This window comes from Hirundo rustica, chromosome 21, assembly GCF_015227805.2.
Source record: "Hirundo rustica isolate bHirRus1 chromosome 21, bHirRus1.pri.v3, whole genome shotgun sequence".
Taxonomy (NCBI): Eukaryota; Metazoa; Chordata; class Aves; order Passeriformes; family Hirundinidae; genus Hirundo; species Hirundo rustica.
Window position 1 is genome coordinate 7,723,767 of NC_053470.1, and position 13,539 is coordinate 7,737,305.

The 13,539-nt window shown below is 44.3% G+C and overlaps 1 protein-coding gene across 3 annotated transcripts in view; it reads right to left on the bottom strand.

Moving 5' to 3' along the window:
* Positions 1 to 916: 916 nt before the first annotated feature.
* NXT2 (nuclear transport factor 2 like export factor 2) overlaps positions 917 to 13,539 on the bottom strand; it is a 30,997-nt gene continuing 18,374 nt past the window's right edge. Inside the window, exons 1-4 of one of the 3 annotated variants that reach the window (XM_040084151.2) lie at positions 8,541 to 8,621; positions 6,356 to 6,442; positions 5,204 to 5,348; positions 917 to 4,294 (exon numbers count right to left, since the gene is read on the bottom strand). In XM_040084151.2, the coding sequence (XP_039940085.1) occupies positions 4,116 to 4,294; positions 5,204 to 5,348; positions 6,356 to 6,442; positions 8,541 to 8,555 (426 nt within the window). In that variant the 5' untranslated portion in view covers positions 8,556 to 8,621 and the 3' untranslated portion in view covers positions 917 to 4,115. Of the gene's footprint in view, positions 4,295 to 5,203; positions 5,349 to 6,355; positions 6,461 to 8,540; positions 8,622 to 13,539 lie in introns of those variants that run through there. The other 2 variants (XM_040084152.2, XM_040084150.2) reach the window with 2 other exon arrangements.

The window sequence follows — 13,539 nt, forward strand, 5'->3', positions numbered from 1 at the left end:
TTAAACTGAAAGGGAGAAATTGAGTTGAGCTGTTGGGAAGAAATTCTTTAATGTGAATTTGGTGAGGTGCCCAGAGACACAGAGACATTCTGAACGCCTCATCCCTGGAGGTGTTCAAGGACGGGGTCCTGGACAACCTGGCCCATGGCAGGGGCTTGGAACCAGATGAACTTTGAGATCCCTTCAAACAAAACCATTCCATGATTACTTGTGCACACAGACCTCTCTCATAAACCATCTTTAGATCTCAGTTGAACACCTTTTTCTTTGAGATCTGTTTGTATTACACCTTGTGATGTGACCTCAGTGCTGTTGGTGGGGCAGCATTTCATTGTTCATTGTTGCTGTAGGATGCTCCCTTGTGTCACTTTGGAGGATTGACAGCTATGTCACGGGGTGGAAGGCTCAGGCTGGAAACGGCAGAAGCACAACATGTTCTCAGTGAAAATATTTCCAACCCAAGGATCTGGCTCAAATTTTGTCTGACTTCATCCAGGTATGTGTTGGAGAAGAGTCTAAACTTTAGTACGTTTTAGAGGGTTATGTTATTTTGAAATAGCATTTACTGCTTGAGAGTGCCCTTGGCAAGGCTTTTGCCATAGGCTTATTCCAGACACATTTTACCCTGACAGAGCTGCCAGCCTGTTCCACAGTGCCCCAGCACCCCTTGGCAACAATCAGAACTCACACCTACAACACAAGTAGTAAAGATAATGGAAACCACAAATTATTTCTTGCACTTTTAATATCATAAGAACAAGCTATGAAAATTTCTAATAATAATAAAAAAAAAGGTAGAGTAACCGGTAGGTTTGGGGGTTTTTTGGTGGGTTTTTTTTCACATTTGTTTTCATTTTTTAAAATTAATCTTACAAGAGGTCTTAAACAACTTCAAAAATTTACAAAATATATTCAAGTGTGGAAAGTTATTCTACTGGTAAAACAGCATTTCTTTATAATGTGCTTTTCTCCAGACAGGTTAAGGAAGCACAGGCATATCAGAACAAACCATTCATACCATCAGAACAAATCCCTTTTCTCCAACATAGGCATTTTAAATCAATTTAACTGTAGTATGCCAAAAGAACAGAGCAACAGAAAAGCAGTGATGGCTAGAGACAATACAGGGAACATACACAAAAAAGAAGATATCTCAGGTCTTCAGTTGCTACAATTTCATACGTGGAAGTACTTAGCTCTTCAGCTGGCTTTGTTTCACTGACTGGTTCTACAGGAGTAATTTGGTCTCAAACAAAAAAATGGAAGCATTAACTCCAGGTCAGTGTTTGGAGTACATATTCATTTTATAGATGCCCATTGTAAATTTTGGGTATTGCAGTAGAGTCAGCAATGGTCACGCTAAACCAGCTGGATGGGTTTGTACAGAAATGAAATGAAATGAAAGCATTTTTGTGTTCTCTGCTAATATCAGCACAGAATATTAACAAGCAGCACAGAGCTAGTAACAAAGAGATTTTTTTGTTTGTGCCATTAGTTACTCCATTGTAAAACCACCACCTGACTCTAACAGCTACACTCTCACTTAGTATAATTGATAAAAATATTTTGCAAACCAGCATTTTCAGTTATAAAGAGCAAGAGCTAATTATGGTAGTACGGAATCACCCCGTGTGATCCTCATTGAAGAGATGGAAATAGGCAGGAGTAACTGGCCCCTCTCCCTGGCCTGAAGCAATTGTGTTCCAATAAATTTCCCTACAAAACCCCTGGGTGTGCATACCCAGCCCTACTCCATCTACAGATCTTACTAAGAGTTTTAACTGGGTTTGTCCAGCTAGGCCAGTTAAGTTATCTTCCTCAGTCATGTTCCAGGTAGTGGTGGGTTTTTTTTGTTTGGTCAGTTTTTTTAATATAAATTGAAAAAGTGAGATTTCAAAGCAGCTTGCATTTAAACAGCGTGAAAAATAATTGAGAATAACATCTGATTGATTGAAACATTGCCTCGTATATTTTGAATCTCCCAGTCTGCCTAGAAAAAGCTAAAAAACTATTATACAAATTCAAACTTGGATAAAAATATCCAATAAGCACTTATTCACAGCACAAGCTTATCAGGTACTGATATAAGTGTGTGTTCTGGTGACCGCCTTCAAAGTCCAACAAGCCAATGCCACAGCTGCACCCATTGCTGCATTTGGAAAGGCAAAACCTGTTTTGTGTATGCAAAGCAGATCTGTAACACCACTTACACAATCAACAGCAAGTTAAACAGCCAGGAGAATACACCACGCCAGTGTCACAGCTCAACAATGCTGTACCAGTTACAGGCATGCTTAGGTTACATCTTCTTTTCAATCTTGTAGAGGAAATACAAATATATGAACATCACATATTCTCTTAAGAACAAACAGTAATTAAATAGAATGATCCTTTCTTCACTACATACAGAAATAACAATGTATTTACAGTATTTACAGATTGCAAAAATTCTGTTCTTGCACTGTTCTGCAGGAATTCAAATTCTTCAGCCTGAAAAATAGGTACACAACAGTTCTGACCACAAACAGCCTCTGAACAGAGGTTACTAATTCTAACTTACATGGTGTAAAGACTAGAGGGCCTGAAAAGGAAATAAAACCACTCATGTCAGCTAAACATCCCATAGCTTTCTGGGATTACATGGCAAACTACAGATGCTTTATGATGTTTTACACAAGTGAGATATTGCTCATTTCCACCGTTTTCTCCACTGAAGTCACAAGTGAGCTGCAGTTGGAACTGCTTTCAGACTTCTGTTGTCACTGAAACATGGGTTAAGATGAGAGTTACAAGCTCCCCTCCTGTATTTTCAGATACAAACAAGGAACTGAAAAGCGTATGCTCGGGGATACAGCTACACAGCCACATTTTGGGTTTGCTTTTTTGTTTTACTCAGCTTAAAACAGAAATGCACCAGTTTGAAACAAAGCTGCTACTCAGATTTGCTCTTAAGTTCCAAAGTTCAGGTGGACCCTCGTAACTTACAGTCTTGAAAGGTGTTTCAAAGCAGCTGGAAGTTTTAAACTACAAATTTAAAGCAAGACACACAAACCCCCCAGAATCAATAATTAAAGGCAATGTTTAAAAATAACATGAAAAATACAGTCAAAATCTGCATGAGAGGAAGATAGTGTTAGTGGTGCAGAGCTGCTGTTCTCAATTGAAAATAATGCAAGCACCTGTTCTGAATAACAGTACTGATGAGAAAAATTGAAGGCTTCACAGTAATGCACACTCTCAGTGCCACTTTTTAATTACCATGTTTCCTGAAAAGACAGAAAGGATTCAAAACTTGCAGACTTCATGTGGGAAAATAACCCAAGCCTCATAGCAACAGAATGCAGAATTAAAGCCAACAGAAATCATATGTGTGACCTATTTCTAGGCCACTATTTCAAAAGAAAAAGAATCACTATGAAGTCCTTCACATGCATGTCAAGAGTTATTGGCACGGGAGCTCCGAATCATTCAGCATGCCCTACATATCAATCCATGGAATTAACAACCAAACTCTGGGAAGCTCAGACCAAAAGGAAACCCAAAGATAAATAGTCCTTTGGCATCAGAGAAGGTAAACGTTACCTTTCCAATGGACTGAGAGATTACAAACTTGGGAGCTCTGTTTGCTCCTTTCACTAACAGTAGTAAACCATAGCAATCCTTCCCAGCCTCTTACAACCAGGAGTAGGGAGCTTTCAAAATGACAACTTCAAGCCACAAGCATCTTCTTCAAAAGAAAGACGATGCTACAGTAAAAACAGATCTTTTCAAGTCAAAACAAATTTACGTTTGGTCAGAATTGTATACGAATAGGATTTTGCGTTCCAACAGAACAGTTTGAGCACTCAGCAGCGGCAGCACAGCTGCATGTAAGGCATTTTGGGAATGATTCGAATACAGCTCACTGCCTTCAGCACTTTACTAAATTCAACTAACACGAGCAACCTCTCACATTTTATTACTAAAGCCGCGGTCACTGGAATGGAGCCCCGGACGCGCGTTTGACCGTCCGTAACGTCAGGCGCAGCACAAGGAGCGCGCGTCGGCCGCGTGGCAAGGGCTGCCTGCCCCGGGGAGCCGGACGAGAGGTCACTCAGTGCCCGCGCCAGGCCCTGCTAACTGGCCCAGTCCTGGAAGCGGAAGCAGTCCCCGGCGATCTTCCACACGGTGTTGGTGGGGGTGGCCTGTGCCGTCAGCAGGAAGTTCTGATTGAAGTAGCGCTGCTTATCCCCATCAAATTTGACAGTCCCGCTCGTCACCACGAGGACTGTTGTCTGGCCTTGAGTAGCTTGCTCTTCACAAGGAGGTATGAAATGATGAAGAAAACAACTCAAACAAAGACTAGCAGGTAAAGAGGCAGGAAATGCACACAGAAGCTTGGTTCAACTGCGGTTACGCTGCGCCAGGCTAAGGGCTGGGTAGAGGCAGGGAGCGCAGCTCTGGTGCAGCGTTTCTACACAGACAGCGGCGGGTTCGCCAACACGGCTTGACAATGGCTTTGCCATTTTCACCTCCTGCTCCTCCTTTTAGAGCACTGACAAACACCTCAGCTGGTGCTCACAATAACCTCTCATTACTTGAGATGTACACACAGAGATATTTAGCAACTTGCATATACTTTCCCCCCGGTTATTAGAAATTGTTTTTGTTTTTCTTTCACAGCAGAGCAAAGCAAGTGTGTTTGACCACAGGCTTTCCCCTTACTTATATTCCCAAAATGACCGTTAGAAGCAATTTATTAACTTCTCAATTACGTGAGCCTTTCTTTAGGAGTTGTTAATCAGAAATCTAAAGAACTTAACGGCTATTCTAGACATAAAGAAATCAAAGTACACACAGGTTAATAACAATTTGTTCTACATTATACTGCAGGTCAGTACAAGAGGCCTCCATAGGGGTCTCCCAAGCACAACATAACCTGATAAGCCAGAGTTTTTCCATACATGAAAACAGATCACGTCTGAATATGATCTAAACAAAAAAAAAGTCTTTAAAATGTTTCTCCAGATATGAAAAAAAAAAAGTGTAAAAAAAGTGCTGCATCTCTTGATTTGTGCTTTATTTAAGCACAAATTGACATTGCAACCCTCAGTATTTTCTCTAAGCTTATTCCAAAGGAATTATTAAGCACTATTATAATTGCTCACTTGCAATAGTTGTAAAAAAATGAAAAATAACTAAGTAAATTATAATACAACCTTACCGTGAACAGGCTGGCAGTCCAACACATTAACCTGGAATTCACTTGATGGCAACATTTCAAAAAACTTATTTAGTTCTTCTTGCCCAGACACTGCATTACCATTCCAAACTAATGTTGCTTTGTCCAGATACAGTCTGGTTAAAGCCTGGATGATGATGAAAACACACATTTAGGGAAAACATGTAAGCACACAATGGACAACATACAAAACTTACACTGTGAGTTACTGATTTCTTCTGCTACTCTGACAGATGAAATGCCGTCCTAAAACAGCAGCTCCTTTTAACAACCACTGCTCCTGACCAAGAATTAAAACTAACAGATGCATTTTACTTTATGAGTGCCACAGTGACTCATGTCTCCAACTTTGATAATATCCCTTTAGCAAAGGTAATGACAGAACTGAAGTGGCTGCTAACAAAAGGACAGTGCTACCTTTCCACAGTAAATTTGTCACTGATTTTCTTTTTTTTCTTCTGAGGGGGAGAGTGTGCACACAACACAGTTTAGGTCAGGAAATTTTAATTTCAGGTTTAAAAAAAGAAGTGAACAAGACCAGGAACAGGTGAAACTTGAAAAGGATAGCAGCATACCAGAACCTCCCAAATGTTGCTAAGTTGTCCCAGCTGATTAAGTGCCCAGCTCTCCTTTAAGGTGTTGACACATCCCTGTCCAACCTACTCATGTGCAAAGAGACTGTGAAGCACCACGGCACTGCTGGTACTTTTACACAAACTTCTAGTTATTAAATTACAACTACAGTACATTTCAAATACCAAAGACTGCTCTCCAAGGCTCTCTTTTGGTGAAAATGTTTTTCACATGGTACCCAGAAACAAAAGTGGTAACTGCTAGTGAAAGAAGTTTGGGGAAAAGGAAGCTAAATCCTCACTTCAAGGGAAAACAAAGCAAGTTCTGCTTCCCTGTACTGACCAATTCCTGTAGCTGTAGGACACAGCTGCACACCAAGTGAATGAGGGTCATGAGAAGCCTAAGGCACTTCTGAGCAGCCCCTTTTATAGCAAGGCTGCACAGGAGCACAAAATGCTCTGGCACAGCCAATACAGCACATGGTAACCAATGCTCTCTGTGTGATGACAGCTAAAACAGAGAGTGCCAGGACAGTTTTAACATTGTCAAAATAGTACATACCCTTCTTCTTTTGTCCATTGTCTCATAGTAAATGTTGACAAACTCATCTGCAGCTCTACAAGCTTGATCCACATAGGTTTTGAAATCCTGGAGGGAAGAAATCATATCAAATTTCTTTAGTTTTGCAACCCAATCATTGACTCAATTTCTCCTGCAAATCACTTTAACTGGTCTTTTTCGTCCCCACCAAAAGATGACATCAAATAATGCTGAAATTTATTCTGATCTATTCTATTTATTAATTTCTACTTGCAGAAGTACCAGCTGTTAGGCAGGTGACAGTTTCAGCATTAGTGTTGAATGCTGATCTAGTTATTGTATTTAAATTGCAAATATTTCCATTGGGAAATGGGCTACAGCTGGCTGCAGATAGTGTGGCCATGCAGTTATACAAAGAAAACAGTTGTTGCTGTGACGGCTGTTCTGAAATAAAGTTGAGGAACAAGATTTATTTATGTACTCCTGAGAATGAGCAAGAACCCCATCACACCGCCATCCTGATCTCATTTTTAACATCCCTTTACATATAGAAATATAAATATAGTAAGAGAGAGAACAACATCTGGATGTATTCCTTGCAGTACTGATCCGTACTACATCCACAGGTCAAAAGCAAACACTTCTCACACCTCATCATCCTCCTCACATCCCTCTATTTTTATTCATCCCCAGTAACAGCCTTTGTTGTGCCACCAGTGCACTGTGATCTCCCTATGTTATTTGCTCAGTTTGTTCATCTGTCTGGCCTTTGATCCCTTACAGACCCTGAACTGGAACATCCCCAAAAGCAAATCCTGAATCTCCTGTCCATACAGCCATAAAGCTGCATTTGGTTCTCTTATCATCAATTGTTTAAAATGCTGTTATTTATCATCGTCCTACTTCAGTATTATCTCAGTATCTGCAGCTCAGTCTGTGCTGAGCCATTGCACTGCTTGTATTTTCTTGGCTGCTTTTACTGAATATCCTCCAGAACCACTAGAATTCGTCCAGTACTAACACAAGAAATACTCATAATCTAATATTCTAATAATCCAATATTCATAAACAAAGGCCTATCAAATCATCCCTGCTTATTCAACAAAGCCAAACTCATTTCTGTGCACTCTTTTCTCTCCTCCTGCAAGGACACAAACTGCTCTCTCTCCATTCTCCTACCTTTCCTAGCAATTCCCAATGCCAGAAAGTGCCCAGAGAAACTCTGCAGACAGGAGTGACAGGAGTGTCAGCCCTGCCCCGGGAACAGAGTGCAGCTGTGCCTGCTGTGCCCTCAGGCAGCTCACACTGCACACAAACCCTCCCCAAGCCTTCCCTCACTCCCAGCAGAGGGAATGGGCATCAGCGAGGGCACTGCAGAAGTATCAGAGACTGGAATGAGTCGTTGGGGTGGCTGCAGTGGCAGTTTAATAAGAAAGAAGCTCTGTCGGGTTTGGCAAGTTTTTACAGCCATAACCAGCAAACAGTTTTAAACTCTGTGAGCAATTTAGGCTGGAATAAACTTCTGGAGGCCATCTGGCCCTAATCCCTTTTCAAAGCAGAGCTGACTCCAAAGGTGGATCCACCTTCCAGGCTACATCTGACAGCTCCGTGCCCTCTGTCCTGCCTCCTGCCACGTCTGGACATCTCCCAGGATGGAGACGGCCCCAGTTCTTTCGGGTTCCAACGTCCAACCACTTCACTCAGAAACCCTCCTTCCAAGCTTTTAACAGGAAAGCCGTAATTGAAGAATAAAAAAAAAAAACATACAACCAAACAAAAAACAAACAAACAAAAAAAACCCCACACCAACAACAAACACACCCAACCAACCATCCCCAAAATCAACTTCTCGAAGACTCCGGCCGCAACTCCAAGAAGCTTCCAACCCCCAGGGCCGCTGCCGACGGCCTCGCTGAGCTCGCGTCTGCCCTAAAGCCCCCTAAAGCACGAGGCTGCCGAGGCCGCCACACGCGGCCCCCGCCGCGCCCCGGGACCCTGGGGAGGGTGGCGGTGACCCCCGCCCGCGCCCCGCGCCGAGGCGCTGCCGCGCTGCCCGCGCCGTCCCTCACGGAGCCGGGACAGCCCCGGCGGCCTCCCCGCGCTCCCACGGCCGCCATCCCTGACGCGGCACCTCCCGAGCGCACAGCCCGCGCTCCCCCGGCCCTGGCCGCGGCTCCCGCCGGTTCCCGGCCCGGCCCGCACTCACCACGGACGCGGCCATGGGGCGGCGAGGCGGGAGGGCGGCGGAAGTGCACGGCTCCGTCGCTTCCGGCCGCGCGTCCCGCGCCGAAAGCTTTCCGCCGGATCGCCGTGCCCCGGAGCGGTCCGGCCGCAAAGCAGGTCCGGCGGCGCCCGGGGCTGGCCCTGCGCCATCGATGTCCGCGGCCTTTCCAGGCGCTGGTGCTGCGCATCTCCCCAGGGAAAATGAATTTAAAATGTACCCACAATTAAATAGCCAAGAGCGCTGTGTGCATCTCTGTTTGTATGGAGCAATTCTTGCAAGTGACTGCTTTAGAACTTCAGTCAAGTTTACTCAAAAAATCGAAAAATATATTCACTGAGTAAGGATGTATAAAGGATTTCGGAAATGCATTAAGCCATCTGGGTTAGGCTATATTTTCTTCTGTTCTCAGCCATTGATAACAAAGCACTGAATAATTTCAGAATCACTGCCAAACTGCACAGATTTTTATTGTAAATTATTTGACACTGGGCAAGGAATGACCACCGAATGAAAATAGAATTCCTTCTCCAGTGAGGTGAAGAGTTCACATTTTCACAGAACCCTCATGTGACAATCATGCACATTTGTATTAAGACCTATGAAAAAATGAGGACAGGCTGCATTTTACCCAGGCCACTTTTCAAATGAACCTTGCTCCGTGTCACAGCAAACTCTGACATTTCTAATGGCCTCAGTCGCAGACTAAAATTAGGCCCACAGGTCCTGATTATCCTTGATGAAATGAACAGTCCTTAGTTTTGCAAAGTCTTGCTGGACTTGGATGAATGGATTTGTAACTTTCAACGGATTATATTTTATTTTCATCTAAGATTATGCAATTAACACTGCCAGATTTCCATTGAACACTGTCTATTAAAAGAACCCAACAAACTACAACACTTCTTAATTTATTGGCTCAATGCAGTGATATCCATTACGTCCCTGGAATGGTAACACTCGAACCCTGCAGCCTCAAAAATCTCACTGCAGCGTTGTCCCCAGCACTGAAGGCAAGTCCAGGGGGCAGCAGAAGGCAAACCTCCCCAATTTCTGTTGCCATTCTATTGAGCGGAGCCCAAAGCACCGATCCGTGTGTCCGTGGTTGAATTAAGCTGGCAGCTCGGCTGCTGCTGTGAGGCTCCTCAGCCAGCACGGTGCTCTGCACACGCAGCATCCCTGCTCCCAAAGTCCAGCTGAGTGCCAAGGCTTCGGCAGGTCTCATTCCCTCCAGGACAGAAGCCACAGCTTCAGCTTTCAGGCTGCTAAAGGCTGTCTTGAGGCCAGGCTGCTCTCTAAGAACATTCTTTGTGAACAGTGAGGGGTGCTTGTGAAAGACAGGACTCTCAGCTGCTGATACAATTAGCAGAGAGTGCAGTAACGTTCCCAGATGGACAGAAGTTTGATGAACTGTCTCCTAAAACAAGGGAAGCAACTGACACTGGCCAAATCCAGGCAGACTCTGATTAATGGGATTCTTGTGAAACTGGATCATGACTCAGTGTTTGAGGGTTCTGCCTGAGCAAGAGCTCAATGAGAACTCAAAGATTTGATCTGTTGATTTTAATGAGAACTGGGAGTAGGTCTCAGGTGTTTGACTTATAGGCTGGATTAAAGAGTAATGCTAAAGCTGGATTTGGGATTTACTAAACTCCAGTGGACTTAAGAAAGCCTGTTTTGGCCAGCTCCCAGCACAAAAGGGGGACCTGGGCAGAACCTGTGCTTGTTACAGGCCCATGGGGACTCTCAGCTGACCACTCATCCTCAGATTTCTGCCATACCAGAACCGGAGGGAATGCAATGACTCTCAAGCTGATAAATACCTCCCTTGTTTTTTAAAGAAAAACAGGACTTGCTGTATATTGAAGTGGTAATTGTATCCAATGGGATACGCTGAGATCAAGTACAAATAACTGTTCCATTTTACTCCATTCAAAGCAGTCCCAGATAAGCTTTGGAGATAAATTTTCAGAACAGGTCAGTTCAAAGTGTCGCCACATTTGCTTGTTAAAGAAATCTTAAAATCCTCTTCATTTCATTAGGTAATTATTTGACTTCAATGAGACAACAAATACATTTTGTATAAACTATGGGGGGAGAAGGGAGAGGGAAATTTCAGCTGATGATGGAAATTGTGGAAGATGTTACAACAGTCAGGGCTGGGGAGTGACCCTAGAGAGTCATAGCTGTGGGGAAAGAACAAACATGTTTATTAGAAGTGTTATTAGGGAATGTTTTGCATGAAGCAGTGAAATATGAATACTCGATGAAGGGAGCAGCGTGTTATTACAGGGTTGAGCAACTGGGAGGACTGTGGTAAAGAAGATACTCAACAGGAAATGAACCAACATTATGTGATAGGAAAGTGCTTAGAAATGGAGAGGTGGACCTGAAAAACATCAGAGCACAGGCAAGCTTTGAAACTGAGGGTTGATGAAATCACCACACAAAAATGTGTAAGAAGAAAATGTGGGAATTGAAGACAGTCCTACAATACCTCTGAAGAGCTGAGAGAACAGAACTGTGCTCATCCAAACAGATGTTTTATGAACTGTAGGAGATAAGCACCAGGAGTGAAGGTAATGAAAACAGTAGATCAAGTTACATCCTGAAAAAATTGGTTTGAAAGTATATTCCAGTGGGTAATAATAAAGTCAGTGAAGTGCATAAAAGCATCACTAAGCTCCAGGATTTTTAAAGGGGAAACTGTGGTGAAAATGAACAGTCAAACAGCAGATAACCTATGTCTCCATCATTCAAGTAAAGAAGGGTGAGTTTTCTGCTGAACTTACTGATCCTGATCTTTAAATTCACTGAATATAGAAAAGACAGAGCAATTGAAAGACAGACACATATTCCGCGAGGAGAGGCTGAGAGTTGGGATTGTTCAGTTTGGAGAAAAAAAAAAAAAAAGGCTCTGCTGCCTTCCAGTAAAGAGGTCTGAAAGAGGGATTATAAGAAAGATGGGGACAGGCTTTTTAGCAGGACCTGTTGTGACAGGACAAGGGGTAAGGGTTTTCAACTGATGCCTTAAGTTTTATCTTTCATATTTTCACATTCTGTGCTGCCCAGGGGTGCAGCTCTGAGCTCACACTCAGGGTCACTCAGCTCTCTGCACACAGCAGGGACACAAAACAAATCCTTTTCCTCCTGCACACCAAGGACAACTGGTACAAGTTTTCAGGTCCAAAAGCACAAACAAGGTCGGGCTGAAGAGAGAAAACAAGAAGGATGGGACTTCATAATCTGAAGCTGTAATTGGAAATTAAACCCCAATATGCAAATGGACCAAAACTTATAGAAGTGTGAGACCCCTTGACCAGTCGCCCGTTTTGTGTCCATTTTGTGACCATTTTAAGTCAATTTTGGGTGTAGCCCTGCCCAGGCTCTTGTCCTGCCCAAGGTGTACCCTAAATGCCTTTTAATACATATCCACTTTATTCTCTTAGCTCTGTCTAGTCTGTGTTCCAGCTCAGCCTCCCCAGGGCATCAAAACCAAAAGCTGGTAGGTTTAGATTAGAAGTTTGGAACTGGTGGCGCTGAAGCGCTGGCACAGGTTGCCCAGACAAGCTGCGGCTGCCTCATCCCTGCGGTGTCCCGGGCCGGGCTGCACGGGGCAGCGGGAGGTGTCGCTGCCCACGGCGGCTGGGGACGAGGCGGGGCCGGAGCCGGTCCCGGAGCCGGTGCCGGAGCCGGTGCCGGAGCCGGAGCCGGGGCGGTCCCCGGGCCGCTGCCCTCACGCCCGCCATGCCGCGGCCCCGGGGCCGTTCCCCTCGTCACCCACAGGCGGCGCTGACGTCACGGCCCGGTGAGTCCCGCCGATGACGTCACCATCGGTCACCTCGTGGCGCCGCTGGTCACCGCACCGTCCAAAGGACAGCGTTTGCAGCGGTCGAGTTACTCTGCTTTCCAGGAGTGTGCAGTGAGAGACAGGAAGATGAGTTCGTCCTCCTGCAGACACAGCCACGGAGCCAGGTGTGGCTCAGCTCTCCGAGCGTTCATGTTCAATGTACTGATCCATGGAACAAGACCCTGGCTAGCAGGCATCCAAATTTCTTGTCCCAGAACTACCAAAACTTGGAGCACCTTTATTCACCTTAGATGGGGACCTGGAAGCTTTCATATTTTCAAAGACTGTAAAACCTTTCAGGCTGGTCTTGAAAGGTCTGGTAAGGATTTAAAAGCTTTACTGTTACAAAACTTTATCTAAAGTCATTCTCACAAACTCTTTTTACCTCTGGCAACCACTAGCTCAGCCAAGTCCTCAGGCTTCCCAACACCAACTGCATCCCTCTGCAAAATTAGTAACAGTAATTACCAGTAACCTAAATAATTTCATTCCAAGCACAGGGCTCTATAAATGGGAGAGCAAAAGAACCAGCAGCCTCATGGAGTCCAAGTGGGGTGCCTGTTGCAGTCTGGTAGATCTTTGATGAAATGATGTTGTGAACTTGTGAGTAATCAAACAGAAAGGAGTGATGTTTGTGTCTCTAGTGAAGATTCCTGCTTGTTATTCAAACCATTCTTGAGACAGAAGGCAAAGGTGTGTGTGCACACTGAGTACAAACTTCGACTCCTGCTCTCACAGAGTTGTGAAAAGAGCAGATCTCTTCCCAGCAGCTTCACCCGGGTTACAGGACCAGTCCTTTGCCAGGAGGAATCCCAGAGCTCTTGTGCACACAGAGCAGCAATCCCTGGTGCCCTGGTGTATTCAGCAATGTTCTATATCCAACCAAGACTCCAAGTACCGGTGTCAGTTATCTCTGCCTGATCTCATTTGAGAAAGGAGCCAGAAATGTGCACAAGGGACTTACTCTCATTTTTTATTTTTAGGCAGATTGTCACAACCTTGAACAACTATCGAGAAAAAGAAACCAGTGCTATAAACAAACTCTGAACTAGAAATTCTGACACAATTAAAATTCAGACAGTAAGGTCAGGAGATTGCAAAGGCTCTGTGAGGTAAAATGCACAGGGGCTCCTC